The sequence below is a fragment of the Salvelinus namaycush genome, chromosome 7 (assembly GCF_016432855.1).
Source record: "Salvelinus namaycush isolate Seneca chromosome 7, SaNama_1.0, whole genome shotgun sequence".
NCBI lineage: Eukaryota > Metazoa > Chordata > Actinopteri > Salmoniformes > Salmonidae > Salvelinus > Salvelinus namaycush.
In genome coordinates this window covers 43,971,191-43,995,032 of record NC_052313.1, presented here as the reverse complement: position 1 = coordinate 43,995,032, position 23,842 = coordinate 43,971,191, and the positions used below count along the sequence as shown (strand labels likewise).

The window sequence follows — 23,842 nt, the reverse complement described above, 5'->3', positions numbered from 1 at the left end:
ACATCACAAGATTGCCGAAAAATACGCTATATGGGGTGTTAAGGAGGAAGTTTCACGGTACAATACAACATGAATTACAGTGTACACGCAACGCAACAGTGTACACACAGCCGTCACAGTCATTCTGTTGCAGGGATACCCACCTGCATGCTGTGCAAAAGAACAATCATGGTTCACAAGGACCTGATTAATATAAGAGGTATATAATATATGCATGTTTTGGCAGTACAAAATAAAACACTCATCTGCAAAACAAACCCATCATCATCATTGAATCTCAGTGTACATTTAGGAGGAGGCAGAGAGAGGATAGTGAGTCCAGGGAGACGCTCTGAGAAGGAGAGGGAGGAGGGAGGAAGCAGGAGGAGGTGGTTTAGCAGGAGGAAGATGTTAAGGAGTTCTGAGCTTCCTGACAGTTATCGTAGACGTTGCGTAGCTTTCCGTTGCCACCAACAACAGACGTCGGGTCTCAGATAGAGAGTATATACAGTACATACAGTACTTCTGACGTCATCTAATATGTGATATACCAGGTACCATTCAACCCCTCCCTCTTCTCTCCTGTCTTCTTACAACATGGGAACTCTGACTGAGGAATGCTGGGTGGAGTCAAGAGCAGAGGTTGGTGGAGGACGCTGGTGGTGTAGGTAAGTGTTGTGTGTGTGTGTGTGTGAAGCCTCATGCCTCTCCATCTTGATCAGATGGTGGTCTAGCCTGCAGGCAGGGCTAGGGGCCTGGGGTTAGGGGGTTAGAGGTCCATTATCACCAGCACTTAGCCAAGGGCACCAGCTGGGACGGTCTGATCCTTCGACTGGGACTGAAGATATCCTTCACCTCTGTCTCCAGCCTCACTCCGGGGACCTTGAAGACTGATACAGCTGAGAAAGGGGGGGAGGTAGAGAGAGGGAGGGGGGGGGTAGAGAGAGAGAGACAGATATAGACGGGGAGAGAGAGAGAGAGAGAGAGAGAGAGAGAGAGAGAGAGAGAGAGAGAGAGAGAGAGTCAGGCAACTCTTACGGCTTCACATCATTACAAAGTCAGGTGAAAAAGTTCCTCGGCCAGCTCACCAACAGTAACAAAAAGATAAACATCTCCCAAAATAACTCCCGGAGAAGCCTTATAGGGCAGTTGGTCTGACAGATACCGATCATGGCAGCTCAGACAGCTTAGAGCCTAAACGCCACCACGCCCCCCTTACAGACTTACTGGCTACTAGCTGGGACGCGATCAAAGGGGCCTCTCATAGGCACCTGGTGTTGGGTGTGGTCGTGTACAGTCCAGCTAGAGCCCCATCCCTAACAACTACAATGACTTCTCTTCCCAACACTTGATGCTGCTCGCCACTGTTCCTGTTATATTGTGATACATTGTGTGAAGGTAAAAGGGCTACTCATTACTACTGGTCTGTTTCTAGGCCTTCTCCCTTCTGCCCTGCCGAGACCTTGGCATCATTAAAAGAAGTTTGTTCATCCTGGTGAGAACCTTCTCTCCCCACGCTCTTTCGCTTCTTAGTTGCTCTCTCTCTCGCTCTCTCTCGCTCCCTATTCTCCTTCTCCGCTCTGTTCATTGATGTCTCTCCCCTACGGTCTATTCTCCCTGTCTGGGATGCCATGCAGAGTACTAGTAGTAATGATGGCTCATTATCGAAAGAGCAGAGTGTGTGTGTGTGTGTGTGTGTGTGTGTGTGTGTGTGTGTGGTGTGTGGTGTGTGTGTGTGTGTTTAACTATACTTGTGGGGATAGTAAAACAAAAATTTGATAAACTGGGGAAATTGTGTTGGTGGGAGGTCAAATGTGTTCGGTTTTGGGTTAGGGTTAGGAGCTAGGGTTAGGTTTAGGGTTAAGGTTAGGTTTTGGGGTTAAGGTTAGGGTAAGGGTACGGGTTAGGGGTTAAGGAAAATAGAATTTCGAATGGGACTGAATTGTATGTTCCCACAAGGTTAGTTGCGCAAGACTGTGTGTGTGTGTGTGTGTGTGTGTGTGTGTGTGTGTGTGTGTGTGTGTGTGTGTGTGTGTGTGTGTGTGTGTGTGTGTGTGTGTGTACGCTCCCGCGCATGCATCTGCCAGCATGTGTGTGTAGGACACATTCAGCTGGAAGCCTACTGCTTGACCATATCAGACACTGTATCCCCTGAGGTTTTGTTCCTATCTAATACATTCCTCCATTTCACTAATATCTATCCTAGTACTCCCTGTACTCTTCTTCTGTTCACTGAATATTATTTCTACGGCCTGGAAAAACACATCTATGTTCAAACCGAACCAGGCAGACTGTCAGCGCGATAGACAGACAGGTGGAGAGAGACTTCAAATGCAACTTTGCTTACTTATACATCCACTTTCCTGATGTATATCTGTTTAGCCACCCGAGAGCTGTGGAGACAGTCTGATCTCTTCAAAGGAGCCATCTGTGCTCACAGTAGGAAGCTCGTGTCTTTAATCATGCGTCGGATGGGTAGACTGTTTAAGTGACAAACTGCACGGAGTGTCAATCTCGGAGTGTCAATCTCTCTCACCGGCAGGGAGAAACAGAGAATATTGATGGGGGGGGGGGGGGGGGGGTCAGAGGAGGGAAATATATGCGCATGAATACGCACGCGCACGTACAAGCACATGCTTAGTCTCCAACACTCACTGTCTCGTAGCTGCATGATGGGGGGCGGTAGCGTGTTGAAATAGGGGTGCTGCAGTGCATCCTGGGCCGAGATGCGGTCTCGTGGGATGGTGATCAGAATCTGCTGGGCCAGGTCCTCTGTCTTGTAGGGCAACTTGGACAGTCTGAGGGGGAAGCAGAGGGGACTATAAGAGATACACACACAACCCCCAATAGATACACATACTTTATGTAAATTATTTTACATCCATAACCATTAGACATATAACAACAACCCAGCCACACTTCTCAGTCATTTGCATTAATTCAAGTCAATTTTCCCTACTGGCGTGCATAGCTCTGTACCCCCCCTCCCCGCTTTGTGTGCCTCCTCGCTGTCCTACTGAAGCAACTTTTATCTCAAAATGTAATTATCTGCTATTTCTGTGTGTGTTTTTCTGACAGTGTCCATGTATTTAGAGAAAAGAGCATTTGGTCCCAACAGGGGGTCTAGTTAATTAAATCCATGGCTAGAACAAGAGAGAGAGGGGGAGATGGGTGGGGGAGAGTTGGAGAGGGGATGGGTGGGGGAGAGACCAACTCCCATTCATCCGTCTTGAACAGACCTGCATTAAAAAACACACCATAACTCCCCTGAGTCTCTCTCTCTCTCTCTCTCTCTCTCTCTCTCTCTCTCTCGTGCTGTGCAGCAGGACTGACTCTCTCTTTCTTATCTCCCGTTCTCTCTTGCTCTCCCTTCCTCACTGTCTCTCATTTAAATCCTTTAGATCCATATTCCTAGTAATGTGTTTCCCTATTTCAGAGTGATTTTTTTCAGACAAGACTGCATTAGTGTGCTACAGACTGTTGAGTGGGTCTCATATTTGTTATGACAGCGAGTCAGAGACTACCCCAGACATCCTCTCTCTCCCATAACCCGACTGTGTGTGTGTGTGTGTGTGTGTGTGTGTGTGTGTGTGTGTGTGTGTGTGTGTGTGTGTGTGTGTGTGTGTGTGTGTGTGTGTGTGTGTGTGTGTGTGTGTATGTGTGCATATGTCTGTATGTGCCTGTGTGTGTGTGTGTCTGGCCCCCCCTGTGGGCTGGTACAGGAGCAGAGCTGTGTTGGGTCAGATGTCACCATGATGGTTGGAAGGGGGAGGAAGGCGGGAGGAGGGGAGGAGACACGCCTGGTCAGACAAAGAATCTCCTGTTACCACAGGGCTAACTGCCCACCTCTGCTGCCCCCCCCCCCCCCTCCCCCTCCCCCTCCCCCTCCCCAGCCGGAGGCAATGGAATGGGCAAACACACACGGCCGTCCAAAACGGAGTAGTTCCATACCCTACACTATGTACACATGTATCCAAACTCTACCTCTACAGTCACTTATATGCTGGAGCGGAATACTATTTGTATCAAATGTTCACATTTGCAGGTTGCTGAGATACATTAGACAAACGTGCACGAGTTAAACAGACCTGCAAGACATATTAAACACGTTCACAAACTCATAGTGCTGGCAGAACACTGAGCAAACTGATTTCACCGTACCTTTTCCAAACATTCCTGAATTGCTGGGGCTCACATGGTTGAAACCATTCTGTAGGAAGAGGAGAACAGCACAAGCAGGTTAGTTAGGAAATGTTTGGCCTGCAACTATGGCTGCAAAGGCATGCAAGATGGAACAGTGAGGTGGGTCAGGCCACAGGACACAAAAAAAACAAAATATCTGTGTAAACTTACGGTAAAGTAGTCCTTGTTCTCTTTGATGATTAATGCTACAGCTAGGGTATCCTGGCGGCCAGACTAAGTGAAACATGCTTTGGCACTACTGATCGCAATTTGTGGTTTCTGAGCCCTGGCGTAGAGTTTTAATGAGAGTGTTTTAACGGTTGGATAGCCGGTGCTTTGGACAGCCCCGATGCTCCATGATGAATTAATAGTGAACCGTGGAGATTGAACTGTTTGAAATAAAAACACATTTGAAAAAAAAAAGAAGAAATGTCTCTCCTGCAGGGCGCAACGGAGCATAAACAAACACACATTTTTAGACAAGCATTCTATATAGTATAGGCTAGCTATCACTTTCCCCTGGCCAGTCAGGTCACTGAAGGAATATTTTCCCTATATTTTCCCTCTTCCCTTCTTGGCCTCTCCCTGTTCTGTGCTGGCCACCCGCTCTGCCCTGCTGAAAGCTGCCCAGGCCTTTATCTATTGGTCCATTCAGCTCCCACATCTGGAGAGACCCAGTGCTGCCAGCAGCAGTCAGGGGGCCAGGTAGGGAGCTAGCCAGGAGGGAGAGAGGGGGAGAGGGGATGGGGAGAGGAGAAGATACCTAGGGTCATGCCCACATAAGGACAACCAACATGGGTGTCCTAAAACACCACAGTAACATGCATGTGCACACGCCTGCACTCACTCACTCGCTCTCACACACACACACACACCACCCCCCCACTGCTGTTTTCCCCTTATATCAGCTCATTCTCCACCCCAAACACAGCGGATTGGTACAATATGTCGGAGTCTATAGCTGTCAGACACAGAGGTTCCAAGTCCAGACATTCTTCATGCCCAGATTGCACCCCCCCTCCCCCCACCCCCACACAGACAAGGCAGAGAAAGCTGTCTGGCTCACCCTCCTGTGTGTGTGTGTGTGTGTGTGTGTGTGTGTGTGTGTGTGTGTGTGTGTGTGTGTGTGTGTGTGTGTGTGTGTGTGTGTGTGTGTGTGTGTGTGTGTGTGTGTGTGTGTGTGTGTGTGTGTGTGTGTGTGTGTGTGTACACCAGAGCATGTGAGCGGAGTTAAGTGGTTGAAAATCCCGCTCATCGCTGGAGTTGGTGCTTGCACACAGTCCCGGCGCTCCATGGGCTTTCATACTGCTCAGCTAAAAACCGCTCCGGGCTCACAGGGGAAAACAAACTGCCACGCCAAATTCGCTCCATTCATTCAAATCCCAATTTAACCAACACCCATCTATTTTCGTGGCTACCTGGACCTACCAATTGGTTTTTTAAGTATTGAAACCAAACCATATGGATTTGAATGAAAACTATTTTGAATAAACATGAAAAGGTGAATGTAAGAATGTCATATTAAACAGCATATAAACACTCTAAATAGGTCAGGAGACAGACAGGAAGCGTAAGAAGGAACGGAAATGAATTACTCAGGCTATATCATTTCTATTATGTCAATGCTATAGCCTACAAAGAAATACATTGTGAAGCATTTGTGAGTGCGACACAATAGGCTAGTAGGGACATAAAGGGCTCAGCATTTAAACCACATTTCCTTGTATTAAATCATCATAATCTATATATTGTGCATATAGGCTGTGACTAAAAAGGAAAGCATTTTTAGAATTCATGTTTAGAAACATTTGGCCAGTCTGTGGTTCCAGGCTCATGTGATGGTGCCTGGAGAGCCGGCCAGCAGCAGAGAATATCCTCCCCACACTTGCAGAACAGTTGGGGATCCTAAACACCCTTTTGGCCCTTCTTGCCAGGTTCGGCAGAGACGCTGAGTTGTGTTTTATTTCTCTATAGGTCGGCCTAAAGGTTTTTTAGGCAAAATAACAAAATTAAAACGGAAGCTCCTTGAACGTGGGAATATGCCAGGCCCGTTGGGCCAAAATGAACAAAACGTTTAAGTTTAGAAATACTTTGCTACAATGACACACTTAGTTATCTACCCGCCTATTTCCTTTCTTTTAGCAGGTGCACATAGCATGCTTTTGGGATACGTGTCTTTTCAGATTCCACAAGGATTCTTTGGTTGTGGACACTAAATCATCGCACTTCCTCTCTTGCTCTTGGTCCTCATCTTTGTAAGTCACCTTGATTTAGCAGCTGTGTGTTTTATCAGTTTCTTTATGAACATATTTAGTGAACTCGACAGTAGAAAAAGCAAGGGACTATAGCAGCACACACGCAGACTACAAATGCATGCTGGGACGGGCATGCCTTGAGCTCACGAAGTGAGTGCTATTGTAGCAAAATTGGAGTGGGCGAGAAGACCGACGCTCCAGCATTTAAAAATCTTACTCTATGCTCCAGTCAAATTGGGCACACTCTGCTCCTCGCTCCAATCCAGCTCCACTCCGCTCACATACTCTAGTGTGTACAAGCATCTGCCTGTCTTGTCTGTCTTCTCATCTCCAACCTCACTGCTCTGTTTGCTTTACACATATTTTATACAAAACGTTCTCTCTTTTTGACTTCCGGACCTTTCTACTAGCCCATCTTCTCTCAGCATCTCATCGCCCCCAACCAATGTCAGAGCCCTTATTGAACTGCATGGGGCAGCGCAGACAGGACCCACTGTGTAGTTTGGAGATTCATCTATGCATTTATTCAGCATTTATGAATCTTATGTTTATTTATTAATGTTTGCTGAGGAACTTTAAGACTTTAACAGTCTGAGGTTTTGAATTCCTATGGGTCTTGTAGGGGAGGAATTAGCAGAGACAGAGAGTAACCCATATTTTCTGCAGCGCAACACACACACACACACACACACACACACACACACACACACACACACACACACACACACACACACACACACACACACACACACACACACACACACACACACACACACACACACACACACACACACACACACAGTCTTGTATAACTAACCTTGTGGGGACACACAATTCAGTCCTTCAAAATGCTATTTTCCCTAACCCTAATGCCAAATTTCCCAAACCTTAATGCCAAAACCTAATCTTAACCCCAAAATGTAACCTTAACCATAACCCTAGCTCCTAACCCTAATTCTAACCCTAACACTAATTCTAACCTTAACCTTAAACCCCATAGGAATAGCATTTTAACTTGTGGGGACTAACAAAATGTCCCCAGTTGGACAAATGTTTGTTTGTTTACTATTCTTGTATAGTATAGTATAGTTAAACACACACACACACACACACACAGTCAGCTGTGAAACATGTCACCCTCGAACTCCCTTTGTAGCCCATTACTGGAAGAGTGGGAAGACAAGCTGACTCAGGTTCAACTCAGCATGAGGTTTAAATCTCAGGGTTGGATGGAAGAGTATAAAAGACTGACAAGTACACACATCTGGGTATGGTGTCATTGAACATGGTTTACAAGGTGAAAGTGAGAGATCAGTATAGGTGAGTCAGAGGAGTAGAGCTCTGTCCAAAACCACACAGTCTGGAGGTCCATTTGAAGGTCTTCCTCGTTCCTGACATCATTCTCTCTCAGACCAAAGAGTTAACTCCCACACATAGCCTTCACACGGACTCCTCTCGCAGGTGTGTTTGTCAGCCACACGCCATGCATCTCAACTCTCTTAAACCACAGTGCATTAGAAAGAGCTAAAATACTCTCTTCCCACAGCCGTCTTAAATGCCACGAGTCTGGAAAGCAAAAGCAGCACTATAGACCAACAGGCCCACAGTCCCATACAACCCCAGTGAAAATGTATCTCGTTGACTTCTTCTACCCCCTAGTGGTTAGGGATGAGCCACACAGCAAACCACGAGTCTAGTCTGCTGTGGTGTCGAGCTTTATTAAGTGTGTAGATTACCCAGACTAATCCCAAACTAATCCCTCCCTGACCTTTGTCTGACCCAATGGGAATGACTGTATTTTCTCAGCAGCACATGGATTAGATTATTGTAATGGTCATGAGGGAGGAGGAGGAGGATGAAAGGGAGGAAGAGGTTCTGACCTGGTCTGAAGTTGGGCAGCTCGTTCACTCCTGGCCACGACTCCTCAGTCGGGACCCCTACGACCTGGAGACAGACAGAAAGGGTCCAGAGTGAGCCATCAACCGCCATCTCTACCAGTTTTTATGGATCTACACTCTTAGAAAAAAGGCTTCCAAAGGGGTTCTTCGTCTGTCCCCATAGGAAAACACTTTTTGGTTCCATGTAGCACTCTTTGGGTTCCAGGTAGAACCTTTTTGGGGTTCAATGAAGAACCCGCTGTAGAAAGGTTCTACCTGGAACCAAAAATTGGTTCTCCAATGGGAACAGCCAAAGAACCCGTTAAGCTTCTAGATAGCACCTTTTTTTCTAAGAATGTAGAGAGGATGATGCCATTGAAAAGAGTGAAAGGGGGATCCTACTCACAGCCCATATTTTCTGCAGCTGCTCAAAGACGTCTGCCACCCCTGGAAAGGCTGGCGTCCCCTGGAGCATCTCAATGAAGATGCAACCAGCTCCCCTGGAAGACAACACAGGTTTGAGGGAGTCATTTAATAATGAGTGAAAAAAGAGAGATGGACGGCACATCTTTCTTCAGTACTTCATAATCGGCACAATAAGTGAACTAATTTGGTAAAAACTAAAAGGTAGGTTTTGTATCCTAAGCAGTCTATTTATAGAGGGCAAAACATAGCATAGAAAAAGGGGATGAATTCAAAAACGTATCCTTGGTCAAATATTAAAACCTTCCGAAATATACAACACGAAGCAAATACCTAGGTTATGGCCAACCCATTTGATTATTGCTGTTAAAATACTAACCCTTTTGATACATTTCTCTTTGTATTCAAAGACCTTAAACAACATGTGGTCCCAATCTTTTCTATTTGGAAAGGTCAAATAGAAACATGCCCAGATATCATTAACATTAATGCACAGGATGGTTTATACCAACGCTTATGCTATTCATTAGTACAAAATTATTTTAACTCTGGGGGGAAATAATATTTTGCTTAGGAGAGCAACTAAAACATTTGTTTTTCAGTACGGCACCAAAACATCGTTAGACAAAGGCCAAGAGGTTAAACTCTTCTGAACACGCAACATTCTCTGAGCCAACCTGAGGTAACTCACTCTGTAGGAGAGTACTAATGGCAACACTAATGGCAGCTACTCTTAAACCACCACTGACGCCACGTTCAAAACAACTGAGAACTAGGAAACCTCCGACTTCAGTGCGTTCAAGACAACTGGGAACTAGGAAATCTCCGACTTCAGTGCGTTCAAGACAACTGAGAACTAGGAAATCTCCGACTTCAGTGCGTTCAAGACAACTGGGAACTAGGAAATCTCCGACTTCAGTGCGTTCAAGACAACTGGAACTAGGAAATCTCCGACTTCAGTGCGTTCAAGACAACTGGGAACTCTGAAAAAACCCCAGCTCAGACTAGGAAAAATGACATCATGATTTGACCTAGTTTTTTCTCCCAGAGTTCCCAGTTGTCTTGAAAGCACCATGACACAGTGGTCTAAGTAGTTATGCAGTCTATAGAACAGTATGGGCACGGTCCAGTGGTATTCTGGTGTTATTCTGGTTCAATGCTGGCACAGCCAGAAGAGGACTGGCCACCCCTCATAGCCTGGTTCCTCTCTAGGTTTCTTCCTAGGTTCTGGCCTTTCTAGGGAGCCTATCCTAGCCACCGTGCTTCTACACCTGCATTGCTTGCTGTTTGGGGTTTTAGGCTGGGTTTCTGTACAGCACTTTGAGATATCAGCTGATGTAAGAAGGGCTTTATAAATACATTTGATTTGATGGGTTCAGATCTGGCTGTCCAGTGGGAAAAAGCTGATTGAAATGACAGTATTGCAACCTTGCCTGCAGGGTGGTTGGTTATGGAGGATTTTTAGACCCTGTCCAGATATGTCCAAATATGTCCAGTCCACTCACCAGATGTCCAGAGCAGTGGAGTAATCAGTGGAACCCAGGAGGACATCAGGAGGTCGATACCACAGAGTCACCACCTCAGACGAATATGTCTGGCACGGGATGGACTTGGACCGGGCCAGCCCTAGTAGATACAGACGGAACCATATAGTTATAACATGCATACAATACCACACATATCATACATATCACATCAAATTTTATTTGTCACATGCACATGGCTAGCAGATGTTAATGTAAGTGTAGCGAAATGCTTGTGCTTCTAGTTCCGACAGTGCAGTAATATCTAACAAGTAATCTAACAATTCCCCAGCAACTACATAATACACACAAATCTAAAGGGGTGAATGAGAAAATGTACATATAAGTATATGGATGAGCGATGGCTGAGCGGCATATGCAAGGTGCAGTAGATGGTATAAAACACAGTATATACAGTTGAAGTCGGAAGTTTGCATACACCTTAGCCAAATAAATTTAAACTCAGTTTTTCACAATTCCTGACATTTAATCCTAGTAAAAATTCCCTGTTTTAGGGAAAAACAGCTTCTATCTCAAGGCCATCAGACTGTTAAACAGCCATCACCACATTGAGTGGCTGCTTTGTCACCACATTGAGTGGCTGCTGCCAACATACTGACTCAAATCTCTAGCCACTTTAGTAATAAAAAATTGAATGTAATAAATGTATCACTAGTCACTTTAAGCAATGCCACTTTATGTAATGTTTACATACCCTCCATTTCTCATCTCATATGTACAGTCGAAGTCGGAAGTTTACATACACCGTGGCCAAATACATTTAAACTCAGATTTTCACAAATCCTGACATTTAATCCTAGTAAAAATTCCCTGTCTTAGGTCAGTTAGGATCACCACTTTATTTTAAGACTGTGAAGTGTCAGAATAATAGAAGAGAGAATGATTTATTTCAGCTTTTATTTCTTTAATCACATTCCCAGTGGGTCAGAAGTTTACATACACTCAATTAGTATTTGGTAGCATTGCCTTTAAATTGTTTAACTTGGGTCAAACATTTCGGGTAGCCTTCCACAAGCTTCCCACAATAAGTTGGGTGAATTTTGGCCCATTCTTCCTGACAGAGTTGGTGTAACTGAGTCAGGTTTGAAGGCCTCCTTGCTCGCACACGCATTTTCAGTTCTGCCCACAAATGTTCTATATGATTGAGGTCAGGGCTTTGTGATGGCCACTCCAATACCTTGACTTTGTTGTCCTTAAGCCATTTTGCCACAACTTTGGAAGTATGCTTGGGGTCATTGTCCATTTGGAAGACCCATTTGCGACCAAGCTTCAACTTCCTGACTTATGTCTTGAGATGTTGCTTCAATATATCCACGGAATTTTCTTTCCTCATAATTGCATCTATTTTGTGAAGTGCACCAGTCCCTCCTGCAGCAAAGCACCCCCACAACATGATGCTGCCACCCCCGTGCTTCACGGTTGGGATGATGTTCTTCGGCTTGCAAGCCTCCCCCTTTTTTCTCCAAACATAACGATGGTTATTATAGCCAAACAGTTCTATTTTTGTTTCATCAGACCAGAGGACATTTCTCCAAAAAGTACGATCTTTGTCCCCATGTGCAGTTGCAAACCGTAGTCTGGCTTTTTTATGGCGGTTTTGGAGCAGTGGCTTCTTCGTTGCTGAGCGGCCTTTCAGGTTATGTCGATATAGGACTCGTTTTACTGTGGATATAGATACTTTTGTACCTGTTTCCGCCAGCATCTTCACAAGGTCCTTTGCTGTTGTTCTGGGAATGATTTGCCCTTTTCGCACCAAAGTACGTTCATCTCGAGGAGACAAAACTCCTTCCTGAGCAGTATGATGGCTGCGTGGTCCCATGGTGTTTATATTTGCGTACTATTGTTTGTACAGATGAACGTGGTACCTTCAGGCATTTGGAAATTGCTCCCATGGATGAACCAGACTTGTGTGATTTCTTTTGATTTTCCCGTGATGTCAAGCAAAAAGGCACTGAGTTTGAAGGTAGGCCTTGAAATACATCCACAGGTACACCTCCAATTGACTCAAATTATGTCAATTAGCCTTTCAAAAGCTTCTAAAACCATAACATCATTGTCTGCAATTTTCCAAGCTGTTTAAAGTCGCAGTCAACTTAGTGTATGTAAACTTCTGACCCACTGGAATTGTGATACAGTGAATTATAAGTGAAATAATCTGTCTGTAAACAATTGTTGGAAAAATGACTTGTGTCATACACAAAGTAGATGTCCTAACCGACTTGACAAAACTATAGTTTGTTAACAAGAAATGTGTGGAGTGGTTGAAAAACTAGTTTTAATGACTCCAACCTAAGTGTATGTAAACTTCAACTGTACATATGATATGTGTAATGTAAGATATGTAAACATTATTAAAGCGGCATTATTTAGAGTGGCATTGTATAAAGTGACTAGTGATCCATTTATTAAAGTGGCCAGTCTCAATGTAGGCAGCAGCCTCTCTGAGTTAGTGATTGCTGTTTAGGAGTCTGATGGCCTTGAGATAGAAGTTGTAAGATGAAGTTATAATACCACCTGTATACATGACCAAATAACACATTATAAAGAGAGAGTTATACCATAGGCTTCTACAGAGGATAGACAATGGACAAGCCAGAACTTAAGAGGCTGTGGAGGGGTTGGCTAGGGTTAGGATTGTGGTTGAGGCTAGGGTTAGGTTTGAACCGGGATGTGGATATGAAGCTAGGGTTAGGGTTGTAGTTGAGGCTAGGGTTAGGGTAGAACCGGAATGTGGACATGAAGCTTGGGTTAGGGTTAGATTTGAGGTTAGGGTTGAACCAGAATGTGGACATGAAGCTAGGGTTTGGTTTACCGAAGTCGGCCAGTTTGAGCTCCCCCAGGTAGCTGATGAGCAGGTTCTGGGGTTTGAGGTCCCGGTGCAGGATCCTCCGACCGTGGATGTAGGACAGACCCCGCAGCAGCTGGAACATGAAGATCTGATGGACACACAGACAGACAGACATGCAGGAAGAGTATGGTCAATGGTGAACAATTAAAACAACTGAAAGAGCAGAGGAGAGATTTTAGGGTGAGAGGGAAAAGGTATGGTATTTGTTGAGGTTCTGTTGATCACAATATTGAACTTACCCTGACATTGTAGGAATGCAGGCCCCCTGGGTGCTGCTTCATATACTCAGCCAAGTCTGTTTGTACGTACTCAAAGACAAATGTGAGTGCCTCTTTGGTGTGGATGATGTCATGGAGCAGGACAATGTTGGCGTGTTTCAGGCCTTTCAGGAGTGAAGCTGGACAGACAGACACAGAGCTAATACCAATTCACTTTGTTCACAGTGGAAATGGAGTTTGATAAGCACATGCAATTCTCCTAAACATGCTAAAGCTAACATGACTTCACTTCAGTTCATTTCCTGGGGGGGTTACTCTGAGACGTCGAAGTATCAACCTGTTTCGCATGTACAGCATGGGCCTACTGGAAAAGCTCTCACCCTCTCGGATGGCAGTGAATGGCACGCCTTCTTCAGTCTTCATACGGATCACCTTCAAGGCCACCAGGTGCCCGTTTATCCTGAGGGCAGAGTAGAGGAGAGTAACAGAGAGAGTGAACATCCCACGGCTCAGTTATGGTGAGAGAGGATATAGGCAAATACAGTAATACAGGCAAATACAGTAATCTATTATAATTTATAACGGAGCAATACAATTCATGACCTCATTAAATGTCAATAAAAACACAATCGAACCTCACCCTCCATTTCTGCATTGCTGCCAACCAATCAAATCACATCTCCTACCTGACCGAAAAACTCTTATCTTAGTGCAGCTGTGGCTTTTGGCAGCTCTCTGCCTGGTCGTCTGGAGTCTGACTTGATGAGAATAAAGCTCTCTGCCTGGTCTTCTGAAGTCTGACTTGATGGGTTAATAAAGCTCTCTGCCTGCTCTTCTGGAGTCTGACTTGATGTGTTAATAAAGCTCTCTGCCTGGTCTTCTGGAGTCTGACTTGATGTGTTAATAAAGCTCTCTGTCTGGTCTTCTGGAGTCTGACTTGATGAGTTAATAAAGCTCTCTGCCTGCTCTTCTGGAGTCTGACTTGATGAGTAAATAAAGCTCTCTGCCTGCTCTTCTGGAGTCTGACTTGATGAGTTAATAAAGCTCTCTCCCTGCTCTTCTGGAGTCTGACTTTATGAGTTAATAAAGCTCTCTGTCCTGAACACTAGCATAACGTCACCAAAGATTTGTATAACTAAAGCAAGACAGACCACAGCCTGTCGTTTCAAATGGAAACAAATGAGTAATAGTGGGCAGAGCAAGGAGGTGGGCAGAGCCAAGCACAAGCTAGCGAGATCCTATTGTCACGTTCTAGCACACATTTGCATATTTCCGTTAGGGAAAGCCTACTCTGTGAAGTGTGCGTGTGCAATAACTAAACAAGGGTAAAGTCTACAAAACTTAGTCCACTCTATTCGTAAGAGATTATACTTTTGGGAACCATAAACTGTATTGAGGTCAAATGTTTAATTGTCGGCCAAAATCCATCTCATTCCATCTTCTCCCACTGCCGGCCACTGGGCTTCCTCTCACTACCATATTTGGTAGTGAGTGGAAACGCCAAGCGGATGCTTCGCATTTAAACATCTGGTGAAATATCTGTTCTATCTGTGACGTGACCTCTGGCAGCCTCGACTGTGTGCTGTTTGACCGTATGAAGTGAAACCACTGTGAAAGGCTTTATATGCTCTGTGCTCGTTAGCGTAGAACCGTCCAATAGACGTTCGCAAAAAAAACCTTGTCCTTCGTCAAACGAACAGCACAGGGGACAAATAGGGTCAGTCAAATCAACACCAGCTGACATAGCGGTTTAGTTTGTAGGGATAATATGAAAGATGGGTCATATACGAATGACTACACTGACCTATTGGACGCTGTCAGGGTGGGTGACGTAGTTATTGAGCTGTTCATCAGTGTTGAGTTGTGGTAATGTCTGACTTCAGATTCCGCTTGCTCTTTGGGGTCAAGGTCGGGTTACTGCATAAGCACTTGATGACAACTGATTCATTGATTGATTGATACTGACCGGCTGATTCCCTTGTAGACTGTAGCGTATGTCCCCTCCCCTATCTTCTCCAGGTTCAGGTAGGAGTTAGCTGTGCCAAACTCTAGGCCTGTTTTCTGTGAGGACGGACACGCGTGTGTTAGGTGGGGTAAGGTGCCGACCTCAAACATTTACAGTACATCTTCATATTGACAGAGTGAGGTAACTGCAGGTACATTACAAATATAACCAGGTGCCACCTACCTCACCAAGCCTGATCCCAGATCTGTTTGTACTATCTTGCCAAATCCTAACGTCATTGTCACACACCATAGTAATCATACAGGTGCATCAAAGCTGGGACCGAGTGACTGAAAAATGGCTTCTATCTCTTGGCCATCAGACTGTTAAACAGCCATCACTAACACAGAGAGGCTGCTGCCTACATACAGACTTGAAATCATTGGCCACTCTAACAAATGGATCACTAGTCACTTTATTAATGCCACTTTAATAATGATGTTTACATATCTTGCATATCTTACTCATCCCATATGTAAATATATACTGCATTTTATACCATCTATTGCATCTTGCCTATGGTCATTGCTCATCCATATATTTATATGTACATATTCTTATTTCATCCCTTTACCTAGATTTGTGTGTATTAGGTAGTTGTTGTGTAATTGTTAGATTACTTGTTGATATTGCTACACTGTCGGAACTAGAAGCACAAGCATTTCGCTACACTCGCAATAACATCTGATATCCATGTGTATGTGATGAATAACATTTGATTTTATAACAGATCTGGGATCAGGCTAAACTTCCCAGTGCTCACCCATTGGAAGTCCTGATCGAAACTCTTTCCTCCCATAGGGTCACTGTTGCTGCGTCCTCTCTGGACCGTCAGCCTGCGGACCTGCAGCGTGTGGAACCAGTGAGGCTGGGGCTTGGAGTAGGACGGGTCTGTCTCATCCAACTGGCCAGGTGAATGAGAGAGAATAGAGAGTGACAGGAGAGAGAGAGAGAGAGAGTGTGGTGGATGCAAATAAACACACGGCAGACGACAGAGAGAGAGAGACAGAGACAGAGAGAGAGAGACAGAGACAGAGACAGAGACAGAGACAGAGACAGAGAGAGAGACAGAGAGAGAGAGAGAGAGAGAGAGAGAGAGAGAGATAGAGATAGGGAGAGACAGAGGATAAAGAGAACTAGAGAGAGAGAGAGACACAGATAGACAGACACAAGAGGCAATATGAGGAGACTGTTCTTTCTCAGCCTCCCCACCAACTGTGGCTAACAACATGAAAGACACAGAGAACGCCGAGTGTACAAAACATTAAGAACACATGCTCTTTCCACGACATAGACTGACCAGGTGAATACATGTTAAAGCTATGATCCCATATTGATGTCACCTGTTAAATCCACTTCAAACAGTGTAGATGAGAAGGGGAGAAGACAGGTTAAAGAAGGATTTTTAAGCCTTGACACAATTGAGACATGGATTGTGTATGTGTGCGATTCAGAGAGTGAATGGGCAAGACAAAATATTTAAGTGCCTTTGAACGGGGATATGGCAGTAGGTGCCAGGCGCAGTGTCGAGAACTGCAGGTTCCCGTGTGTGTCAAGAATGGCCCACCACGGGGCTTCCGGTGACGCAACTTGGGAAATGGCTGCCTAGTTTTTCGTACTGCACATCGGTTGGGAATTTCCCCCCCAAATTCAAGTATTTACTCTGAGCATTATAATAACTTACGCAAAATGGAAAAGGGGAAAACAGGAAAAGGTCGTGGAGCTACAACAACAGCCCGTAACAAGACAGCAGAAGATATAATCGTCGAAGAACCCGAAATGGCTAATGCTAGCGCAAATAAGATAGCAGCAGCAAAAGAACCCTCATTTCGTGAGGTGATGAAGGAGGAATTGCGCGAGGCGCTCACAGGCTTACGAGAGGAACTTCGAGAAGATGTAAGAAAATAACTAAATGAGTTCAAGAAGGACATTAACCAGAAACTGGAAGAAAACAAATTAGAACTTCACAGCATATCTACAAGAATGGGGGACGCAGAACAGCGCATTGGGGAAACGGACACATGGAACTTCACAGTCAAGGAAATACTTGAACAGTCACTGAAAAGCCAACATGCACTACAGGCAAAAGTGACAGAACTCGAAGGTTTCTCACGTCGAAACAACATTAGACTTTATAACGTAGTAGAGGGCGCAGAAAAAGACTCTATGCCCAACTTCGTGGAGGGTCTATTCAAGGACATACTTGACGACGACACTGACCTGGGAATCGAGAGAGCACACCGAGCTCTGGCCTCAAAACCCCCAGCGGCGCCCCACCAAGATCCATAGTAATACGGTTCCTAAAATTCTCAGTCAAATAGAAAGTTTTACATGCTACCTGGAAAAAACCTGTTAACTTCCAAGGCCAACGAGTGTTCTTTGATCATGACTACGCGGGAAAGATACTGAAAAGAAGGAAAGAATACACCCCCATTAAGAAAGCACTTAAAGAGAAGGGTATTCGCTTCCAAACACCATACCCGGCAAAAATGCGGGTATTTCTGAAAAATGGCCCGGTTACATACGAGCATGCAGACGAGGCGGCTGAGGACCTGAAGTCAAGGGGCTTCCCAGTGGAGTATACCGCCAGGAGAAAGGCGACATCACCAGCGGAAAGACTCGAGCAGGCTCTCCCATGGATCGTTGTCAACAAGCAAGGTCATGGAGAAAGAGGGAAACCATCTCGGCGAGAGGACGTTCACATCCGAGAGAGACTCAGGCATTTCCAACGGGAAGATGAAAGACACTGAATCGGATTTAACAGAATTAATAGTTACCGCAGCTGTTAAGACTTTGGGTTGTTACGGTTGACATTGCAATAGATAAAATATCTCCCCTATTTTCCCCCAATGCTGAACAAGGGTGAGTACCCAAAAGCATGTGTTCTTTATGAACACATTAAGTAGCGTCACGTTAATAACATATATATTAGCTAAGGATTAATGACACATTGACAACGGGGCGACAGAAGGGCATATCAAGGGGAGGATTCATGATATGCACGCATGACCAATATAGTTTTAACTTGTAATTAACCGATGTGTATAAGCGACGAAATAGGCGCCCTTATTATTTTCGCTTCCACCAGGTCTTGTTTGTGACTACGTCACGCATTTTCATATCTGAGCGAGGGGCCCATCCTGCGGACAGGCTCATCCCCTCAAACCCCAGAGGCAAGAGACAGTCCTCTGACATGGGAGTCCAAATACCAAAGTACTTTCCCACTTTGGTTTACTTTATTATCGTTCTTGAATTTTCGTTCATTTTTAGGTTCATGATAAGCAGGCAGGTATGGTGCACAGCTTTTTTTATTTATATCGATGCATCATCGGGAATTTAAGGTCATAAGTCTCAATGTAAACGGACTGGGGAGTGCCATCAAGAGAAGTAAGGTAATAGCAAAGATGAAACGGGAGAGAGTTGACATACTATTCTGGCAGGAAACTCACTTATCCACACCTGAACACGAGAAACTCAAGAAAATGGGATATAGGAACACTTTTTTTTCTTCTTACAAAATGGGTAGAAGGGGAGTTGCAATCTTGATCCCAAATTCAGTTAATTTTGAGTTTATGTCAGAAATAAAAGACAAGGAGGGTAGATTTATACCTGTTTAATGTAAACTGGATAACAAGGAAGTTACATTATTTAATGTATACGTACCCCCAGGGAGTGACATGGTCTTCTACGGGAAGGTGTTTGATTTAATTGCCACAGAAACCACTGGCACTCTTATCTGTGGAGGGGATTTTAACACAATTCTAAACTCAAAATTGGACAGCACAAATCAAAATAGGAAAATGAGCCTAGTTGCCAAAAAGATCAATAGGATACTGCAGGATCTAGGACTGCTCGATGTATGGCGTGACACCCACAAGACCGATAAGGAATATACTTTTTACTCAGCCCGCCACACTGAATACTCCAGGTTAGACTACTTTTTTATGTACAGTGCAGATAGACACAGGCTTAAGGATTGTAGGATCGGGCAGAGCGACTTATCAGATCATAATGGAGTTTACCTCACTCTACACCTTGATGGCAAACCAAGAAATACTACATGGAGACTTAATACAAGCATGCTGAATGATCCAGCATTCAAGGAATCAATAAAGACAGAATTGAACATCTATCTGGAGAATAATGATAATGGGGAAGTATCTCCTGCTATACTGTGGGATGCAGCTAAGGCGGTTATTAGAGGAAAAATCATAGCCACATCGTCTCTCAAGAAAAAGATTAAAGCACAGAAACTGCTGAAATTACAGGAAACCCTAAGAAACTTAGAACGATCTCATAGTCAATACAAAGACCCTCTTATATTACGAGAGATTCAAAAGGTAAAACAGGAAATTGACCAGATTTATAGAGAAGAAGTAGAGAAAAAGCTTAGGTTCCTGAAACAACGATATTATGAAGCAGGCTCAAAGGCAACCAAATTACTAGCATGGAGACTCAGGAAACAACAAGCACAGAATACCATTTTTAAAATAAAAGACCCCAAAACAAAAAAGATCACATGCAAATTAGATGAAATACAGAGTGCATTTGAATCATATTACACAAATCTGTACAAGCAACCAGAGAAGGCAGATGCACAGACAATAGAGCACTTTTTGAACTCACTTGATCTCCCCTCAATTGGGACAGAGCAAAATGATAGACTAACTTTAGAAATATCCACCGAAGAAATTAATAAAGCAATATCTCAACAAATAATGGACCACATTACTCAGAATAAGACAAGTGCAATATTAATCAGTCTAGATGCAGAAAAAGCATTTGATTCAGTGGGATGGGATTACCTATTCCAAGTTATGGAAAGATTTGGTTTCAACAAAGAAGTGATACAGTGCATCAAAACACTGTATTCATGTCCGACCGCTAGAATAAAGATAAATGGACATTTGACACGAACGATAAAATTAGAGCGAGGGGCAAGACAAGGCTGTAATCTTTCACCCACGCTCTTCTCCTTGTACCTCGAACCATTAGCACAGGCAATAAGACAGGACCCAACCTTAGAGGGAATAACAATAAGAGACAGTGAACATAAGATATGCATGTATGCGGATGACGTTCTGTTATTCCTTAAAGACCCAGGCTCAAGCGTACCTAGATTGATGGATGTTCTACAAACATTTGGAACATATTCAGGGTATGTGCTTAACGTACACAAGACCCAAGCCCTAGTATATAATTATACCCCACAGGAAGAGCTGAAGAATAGGTATAACTTCACCTGGACCTCTTCATCCATTAAATATCTTGGAGTATACCTACCAAAAGATACACCCAAACTTTATTGCATGAATTACGATCACATCAACAAGAAAATATATGATGACCTAGACAGGTGGAACTCACTTCCCTTAGATCTTAGTAGTAGAATTGAAACAATCAAAATGAACATCCTGCCGAGGTTATTGTATTTGTTCCAATCACTGCCCATAGAAATCCCACCTAAACAGTTTAGGGAATGGGATAAACGGATATCAAGGTTTATCTGGAACAGTAAGAGACCAAGAACTAGATATACAACATTACAGTTACCAAAAAACTGTGGGGGTATGGCCTTACCAAACCTAAAAGATTATTATGTGTCAGCCCAATTGAGACCCCTGGTTTGTTGGTGCAATTCAGAATACGAATCCAAATGGAAAGACATCGAGACTACTTTGACAGGGATACCCATACAGTCAGTTTTGGGAAATAAGGACATGGTAAAAGAAATATACAATAGACAAAATCAGTGGATTAATTTCTCTCTGAAGACATGGTTTAGGGTAGTTAAGCAAAATAATTTAGACAGAGAGATCAAACTGCTGAGTTGGCCCGCATACGACCCCAGCTTCATCCCTGCAACTCAGGACAGCAGATTTAAACAATGGACGCAGAAATGCATCACATCATTCAGTACAATTATAAGGAATGGGAACCTAGATAACTTCCAGGACTTAAGTAAAAAACATGGCTTGGATAAACAAGATTTTTACAGATACCTACAAGTCCGACACTATTTCTTAAGGGAGATAAAAGTGACTGACCCTCGAGCACCTCCAAAATTAATCCAAGTATTCACTAACGCATACAACTTGGGGAGTAACAAAAAAACGATTTCAAATCTCTACTTGGGTATTCAATCCTCAAAGAAACATTCTACAAACTATATTAAAAAGAAATGGGAGGAGGAACTTAACATTGAAATAACTGATGAAACATGGTTGAACATATTAGAGACTCAACAAAGCTCCACCAACTCAAGGTCATGGAGAGAATTCTGTTGGAAGAATGTTATACGTTTCTTCATAACACCTAAACTGAAATCAAAACAGACTGGCTCACCACACCCTTGTTGGAGAGAATGCGGTCTATTGAGGGCGGACCACTCTCATATCTTTTGGTCCTGCCCCGCAATCGAAACTTACTGGGGAGAAATAAGATCTAACATTGGAAAAATAATGGGATTTGACATAGAACAAACATTCATTTCTTTGTACTTGGGTGAAATACCAGATAACTTACACAATATAGAAAAGTACCTCTTGAAGGTCCTACTGGCAGCCAGTAAAAAGGCTATCACTAGGAAATGGCTACAAAAAGACCCTCCCACAGTGACACAATGGATAGACATTGTAGAAGAAATACACCACATGGAGCGTATGACCTTTGCTTTAAGAACTCAACAGGAGAGAGGTCAGGAATACTGGGACAAACGGGTTTCATACTTGGAAAAGGTCTAATTCAAAGATGCTAATGTAACTAATATGATGATGAAGGTATGAAGTGCACTGTAACTGCCAGATCATTTTTGTTATTTTATTTTACTTTATTTGTACTTTCTTTGTGTTCCTACAATAAAAACAAAGTATAAAAAAAAAAAAAAGAATGGCCCACCACCGAAAGGATATCCAGCCAACTTGACACAACTGTGGGAAGTACTGGAGTCAACATGGGCCAGCATCCCTGTGGAACACTTCTGACACCTTGTAGAGTTCATGCGCCGACGAATCGAGGCTGTTCAGAGGGTAAAGAGGGGGGGTTCCTAATGTTTGGTGTACTCAGTGTAAAAGTCACAATAGAGAACAGGACATTTCAATGTGAGCTGTGCTGATACAGAGGCCTGTGATGTCCCATGGGAACATTATCCATCCCCTCACCACCGCCAGGGCCCTACGCTACTCAATGGAATTGCTTTCCTCTGTTCCTGTCGACGGCGCCTTTTTCCAAAAATACATTCGTTAGACACGGCAGAATGTGTGTTGTGGATTCTCTGAATGTCGTGGACAGGCGTGGGCGAAGAAAGGGCCAAGAGAGACAGGCAGCCTGCTGTTGTGATGACACATCTATTATTGTAACTGGCCATCTTGCAGCTAGTCAGCTAGAATACATTACCCACCAGCTTTGTTTACAACTTAGGCATAAAAACAAAAACTCACAAGCTAGCTGAAAGAATCGCTGGCTACCCCGAGAGAAAAGGTTACTGTCAACGCAGAGGCAGGAGCGTTTTCCCCGAGAGAGAATTCCCCGTCAGGAGCATTTCATTGAACCTAATTGATGTGTGCACAGGGCACACTGACAGACAGAGAGACATCACTAAAGACACGACACCGTTGAATATCATGTGACACTCAGTGTTAGTGTGATAATCCAAGGACACTGACAGTAATAACACAGTGGCACCAGCCATCACCCTAACCAAGCCTGCAGAATCAGACACAGACACACACACACACACACACACGCTCACTGCTACCTCAGCAGATGGGAAGAACGCGACACTCCTGCTCTTGGGAGATGGGGGCTCCTCCATTCCCTCCTCCTCCTCCCTCCCCTCCTCCTCCTCCTCCCCTCTTTCTCCATCTTCTTCGACCACAGCACCAGCAGCAACTCCGAGCACACAGAGTAGCTGTGGCCCTGACCCTCCATCTCAAATCCTCCATCTTCCTCTCCCTCCTCTCTCACTTCCTAGGCACTTTCTCTCTCCTCCCTCTCCTTCCCTCTCTCGGTCTCTCTTTCTTTCCTGTTTTCGGTGCGGTGTGTTGGCCCTGAAGCTCATATGACAAGCATGAGTCTGGCTCCAGGAGTACAGTCCCATGACCCCCTCCTTATCCCAGTAGCAGATAAACGGAAACACCATGGAACTCGACCTAATTTGAACAAGAGTGTACATTCATGTCAGCGCAAGCTGAAGAAGAGATGACAAGTGTGTCTCGGCGTGTGTGTGTGTGTGAAGAGAGACACAAAAGGAAGGGGACAGAGAGGAACTCATGGAGGGAAATCTCATTTGAGTGTTTTATACGAATTAACATTCTATTTCTGTTCCATTTAGGGGTTGGTGGAGGGGGGGAAGGGGTTCTGTCTCATTTCCTCTACACACCACTGGAGGCTTCTCTCCTGTCTTCTTCTCTGGTATTTATTTCAATGGAATCCCAAATATTTGCATGGGGCATTCCAAATATAATACAGTGAGTGATTGATAGAATTCCTCCATTATCCCTCAACCGCCAT

The 23,842-nt window shown here is 44.2% G+C and overlaps 1 protein-coding gene across 1 annotated transcript in view; it reads right to left on the bottom strand.

Annotated features, from left to right (window-relative positions):
- Nucleotides 1-101: 101 nt before the first annotated feature.
- The window catches only part of LOC120051281 (cyclin-dependent kinase 15-like), a 29,574-nt gene continuing 5,833 nt past the window's right edge, over nt 102-23,842 (bottom strand). Inside the window, exons 3-13 of the mRNA XM_038998062.1 lie at nt 16,095-16,235; nt 15,293-15,387; nt 13,707-13,786; nt 13,348-13,505; nt 13,073-13,196; nt 10,222-10,342; nt 8,700-8,793; nt 8,297-8,360; nt 4,141-4,189; nt 2,635-2,777; nt 102-878 (exon numbers count right to left, since the gene is read on the bottom strand). Of these exons, the coding sequence (XP_038853990.1) occupies nt 763-878; nt 2,635-2,777; nt 4,141-4,189; nt 8,297-8,360; nt 8,700-8,793; nt 10,222-10,342; nt 13,073-13,196; nt 13,348-13,505; nt 13,707-13,786; nt 15,293-15,387; nt 16,095-16,235 (1,185 nt within the window). The 3' untranslated portion in view covers nt 102-762. The remainder of the gene's footprint in view (nt 879-2,634; nt 2,778-4,140; nt 4,190-8,296; nt 8,361-8,699; nt 8,794-10,221; nt 10,343-13,072; nt 13,197-13,347; nt 13,506-13,706; nt 13,787-15,292; nt 15,388-16,094; nt 16,236-23,842) is intronic.